Source organism: Microtus ochrogaster (genome assembly GCF_000317375.1).
Source record: "Microtus ochrogaster isolate Prairie Vole_2 chromosome 14 unlocalized genomic scaffold, MicOch1.0 chr14_random_3, whole genome shotgun sequence".
Taxonomy (NCBI): domain Eukaryota; kingdom Metazoa; phylum Chordata; class Mammalia; order Rodentia; family Cricetidae; genus Microtus; species Microtus ochrogaster.
Window position 1 is genome coordinate 661,112 of NW_004949098.1, and position 4,848 is coordinate 665,959.

At 51.0% G+C, this 4,848-nt stretch overlaps 1 protein-coding gene across 1 annotated transcript in view; it reads right to left on the minus strand.

Moving 5' to 3' along the window:
* The window catches only part of Lbx2 (ladybird homeobox 2), a 1,630-nt gene extending 1,303 nt beyond the window's left edge, over window positions 1–327 (minus strand). The window contains exon 1 of the mRNA XM_005364683.2: window positions 132–327. Within this exon, the coding sequence (XP_005364740.1) occupies window positions 132–327 (196 nt within the window). The remainder of the gene's footprint in view (window positions 1–131) is intronic.
* Window positions 328–4,848: the final 4,521 nt, after the last annotated feature.

Genomic DNA, 4,848 nt, shown 5'->3' on the forward strand with positions numbered 1-4,848 from the left:
AGAGAGAGAGAGAGAGAGAGAGAGAGAGAGAGAGAGAGAGAGAGAGAGAGAGAGAGAGAAGAAACACAGACAGAGAGACAGAGGAAGGAGAGAGAACTGAGTTCAAGCCCACGACCTTGTAGGCATTGTACCTTCTGAAGGCTGCAGAGCGCGCGGGTCACGGCCCAGGAATGTTTTACTTGTCAGCTCCTCCAGCGCACACAGAGGCGACGCGGGATCAGGGCTGGCCTCGGGAAGCTGTGGCTCAGAAGGTGCTCGGGGAATCATGCTCGGGCCTAGGATGTCTGCGATGCTGAAGGGTGTCCGCCGCTGGCGTCCAGAGTTCATGGCAAGCCGGGTTGTAACGATCCCGCCTCCTGCTGCTCTTGGCTCTACAACCTCCTTGGCCCCCAGTGCTCAGCTTCCGATCTGGGCCCCCTGTCTCGGACCCGCCCCCTAGAGCTGGGAGGGAGCCCCATGTCCCCTCCTTCTGCACCCGCACCTCCCTCCAAAGCCCACAGTGAATCTGGAGCCTGTAGGTGTCCTGGCAGCCTTATTTCTTCTATAGGGTGGAGAGAAGCCGGTGATCTCTCTGTGCACGTTCAAACTGGGCTTACTTTACTGGATTCTGCTTGCTGCTTGGCTCCCCACCCACAGCTCTGGCTCATAAACTCCTGGGCAATAAAATTGCTTTCCCTGGCCCTGAGGGCTGGGGATTCAGGGCTGATTGTGTTAGGCTCCTGGACTTTAGCTAGGAACTCAGTATCCTAACTTGGCCAAATCTAACACACCCAACCCTGGGGAAAGGTCTTAAAGAGAACACGGTGGCTGGAAATGGTTTGGTACAGTGGGTCCAGAATCAAGACTTGGGAGAGCCTGGCCTAGTGGAATGACTGTCATAAAAAGATACCATAAGGAATGGGGAAGGTGAGTCTGCCTTGCTGTAGCCTAGAGGTCCCAGTAAATTAAAACACACCCAAAAAGCTTCCAGAGACCTGTACTGGCACTAAGGTTCTGGAGGAGCCCCTCGCTCCAGAGGACTGGTCTCCACAGAAAACCTGCTCTTCTTCCTGGTTTACCAGTGGGTCTGCCTTTGTCATTTTAAGCTCTCATAGTCCAGGTGTGGTGTCCCTGTGGGGTAATTCTCCAGGGAAGACTATCTGAAGAGCAGAGCCCACAGACCTAGCCAGAGCACGAAGCAGGCGGCATTGTAGGCGTAAACTCTGAGATCTAGTCTGTTCCTGTTGTTTGTATTCTCTGTCCTCTTCTCCCCCACGGGTATTCTCACCTGAGTTTGCCCTCCATGATCACCTTGAGTTGAAATAAGACAGTTCAGGGACAATGAAGCGGGGTTAGTGAGGCTGGACTGGCCTGGGCTCTCTTTCTACTATAACCGCCTTGAATAGCAAAAGGTGAAACCTTATAGACATGGAGACTCAACTACTACCAACGGGCATGCCAATGTTCTTTTTAAATTGTTATTATTATTATCATTACTATTATTTTGAGTCAGGATCTCACTATGTACCCCTGGCTGTCCTGGAGCTTACAATATGTAGATTAGGCTGGTCTCAAACTTATCTGGGACTAAAGGTGTGTGCCATCACACGTGACTTTTAATTTTAATTAACATATTTATGATTGAGCTAAGGTCTCGTTATGTAGCCCACGCTCTCTCAAACTCAAAGCAATCCTCCTGGCTTGGTCTTCTGTGGAGTGAGCCACTGTGCCAAGGCAAAACTAGTATTCTGTTTGTGTTTGTTTTGTTACAGTTAAATAAAAAACCAGAATAGCCCACCCCCAACCGCAGGACTATTCCCCATGTCCCCTTTCCTGTAGGCCTCTCTGCGTCTCCCATACTATTCAGCACCACTGGTATGTCCCCTAGGGCAAATGTAGCTTAGAGTTGTGGTGCCCCAAATAGGGCTTAGGAGATCCTGGGGACCTGGGCCAAAGGCTCCTTGACAATAGGACACTCCCCTTGAAAGTGGGAGGGGTGTCTTCCCAATAAAGGGTTCCCTTTCCCTCTGATGACACCCCAGCCTTCAGGAAGCCTGGGGGATGTTCTCGAAGCTCAGTGAAGGGTCAGAGAGCAGAGCCAGGCCATGGGGAAAAGCGGAGCTGCTTCAGAACCTTGTTAATTGGTTATTAATGGGGGCGGAGTGGGGGAGAGGGCAGTGGAGGGCCTCTGTTGCAGCCCTCAGTCCTCAGCACAGACCCTGTGGTTTCACTTACTCTGCAATTAAAGCCCATCCCAGGAGGCAGCAGGAACTGCCCCACCGCATCCCAGTCCTGTCGCCCAAAAGACACTGCAACCTTGCCTCGCATGTCCATTACGTGGCTTTTATGTCCTTTTTACCTCTGTTCTCAATTACTCCCGTGTGTGGGGGTGAGGAGTGTGGGGCTCTCCTGAGGGGCTTTGCCTTCCTCTCCTTCCATCTCTCCTGCCTGCCTCCTCCCTGCAGCAGATGGGGTCAGGTGATGGACGGGATAGTCCTCAGACACAAGTTTTGGGGGGAGGAAAGAGAAGTGGAGAGGTTAAAGGGAAGATGTCCCCCCGACATCAGAGGCTGACTAAGGCCACCCCAATGCCTAGGGACTAGTCCAGACTATCCTGGGGCCATGGAGGGGGGCTTCTCCTGGCTATGCATCTGGAACCTGAGCTGGGGAGAAACCGGATCCACAGAGGGGGCCCGAGGAGGGTGAGTGATTAATGAGGGATAGTAAGAGATTAAACCTAGGTTCTGGGCTTGAGAGGAGCGCTCAGCTATCTCTTAGACTTTTCCCAACAGGAATAGGGGAGCACAGAAACTTCCTGGTGCCCCGTTGTTGTGCACCCACAGGTCCAGCACTCTGGTGTCCTAAAGGATCCGGGATGTCTTCCCTGGCATCCTCAGGCAATTCTTCTGGCCTCCAGCCTTCTCTGTCTCCCCATTGTGCCCTCACACTTCAGGGCCTTTTAAATCCCTCTCAGAGTAGAAGATGTGATGCTTACACTCAGACCTTCATTTCCTTCAGACACTCACCTGTCACCCAATGGTTCCCTCCACCCAGGCCCCTTTAGCCCTTAGTTCTGTTCAATAAATGACTGTCGCTCTCAGAGTGGCTCACCCCACAAAATCCCTTTGAATTCTGAGTGTAAAGCAAACTGGATTGGAGGCTGCTCAGAATTGCCCTGTTGTGGCAGTGGACAAAGAACCTTGTCAGGGGGGCTGGAGAGATGGCTCAGAGGTTAAGAGCACTGATTGTTCTTCCAGAGGTCCTGAGTTCAATTCCCAGCAACCACATGGTGGCTCACAACCATCAGATGTAATGAAATCTGGTACCCTCTTCTGGCTTGCAGGCATACATGCAGACAAATCACTGTATACAAAACAAATAAATAAATCTTAAAAAAAAAAAAAAGAACCTTGTCAGAAGCCAGGTGTGGTGGCACACACCTTTAATCCCAGCAATGGGAAAGCAGAGGCAGGCAGATTTCGGAGTCTGAGGCCAGCCTGATCTACATAGTAAGTTCCAGTACAGCCGGAGCTACACAGTGGGACCCTGTCTCAACAACAACAAAAGTATTTTTAGAGGCTGGGGATATAGGTCAGTTGGCAGAGGACTTGCCTAGCACACACAAAAAGGAAAAGGAAGAAAAGCCAAGCAAGGTGTGTGGGAGAGGTCCCTCTATCTCTGGGTTGCTTTATTTTGGGGGCTAGAGTTGAAACAGGGTCTTGTTGTATAGCCCAGAGTGGCCTAGAACCCACAGCAATCCTCTTGCCTCAACCTCAGAACTGCTTGCACTCAGCCTGGGGCAGTTTCCTTTTTCAGACTGAGGACCTAAGTGGTAATCAGATCCCTTGGGTTCTGGAGTTGAGTTCTATTGAGTTCTGCACCCCCTCCCCCAGAAGCATTGGTGTGAGATCCCTAAATGAGATGCGAGTGACCTCGGGGTCAGGGTGGGAAAAGGAAAGTGAGTCTGCAGCTGCGCAACATCAGCAACCACAGGAGATGCACTGCAGCCGCCGCCACTGCGCTGACAGGAAGAAGATTGCGAAGACCGCGGCAACCACCAGACCCCATCATTCCAGCCAGATCTAAACCTTAGCACCTTTGGCTGCTCCAGCCTCAAAGTAAAGACATGGAATGGAAGCTCAGGATTCCTGAGCTAGGAACCCATAGTCTTCAGGCTTAATTAAAATAAAACAAAAGCGTTTATTTAGCGCGCGGGAGTGGTGCACGGGGTTTCATGGATACAAGCTGCTGACATTTTTAATTTTATTTAAAACTTTCACTTTGAAAATTTTATGCTTTGTATTTTGATCATATTCAACCCCAATTCCTCAGATTTCTTTTTGCTGCTGAGCTGCTGCCATATCCAACAGCAAGCACCCTGGAAGAATGCGGGCAGGGTTTGGGGGGACAACACACAGACCACAGTCTAACATCCGCAGTGTTTGCTGTGCTTAGCAGCGCTCCTCCTTGCCCGTGCCTCCATAAGAAACTCGGAGAGATGCATAAACTCTCCAGGCGTGTGCTGTAGAATTTAGATTGGGACGTAATAGGGGAACACTATTGGGATATTTATCCCAACTTGCCCTGCTGTTGAGGTCAGCTTCTGGGAACAGCTGTTTTGAATGGGGGAGGGGTCCCTGGAGGAGGTGAGTCTCTTGTCCACCCCTCCCCACACATACCCAGCTTTATAGGAATGAGCCACGGATCGGGAATCTTTGGGGTGCATCCCCACCCAGATCAGTCATCTGCCTCAGACACTCAAGCACTTTTTGTTGGAAACGGCTTTGTACTCCATCCAGGCTAGCCTAGAACTCCTGGTAATAAATACTCTTGCCTCAGCTTCCCCAGTGTTGGAATTTATAGGTGAGA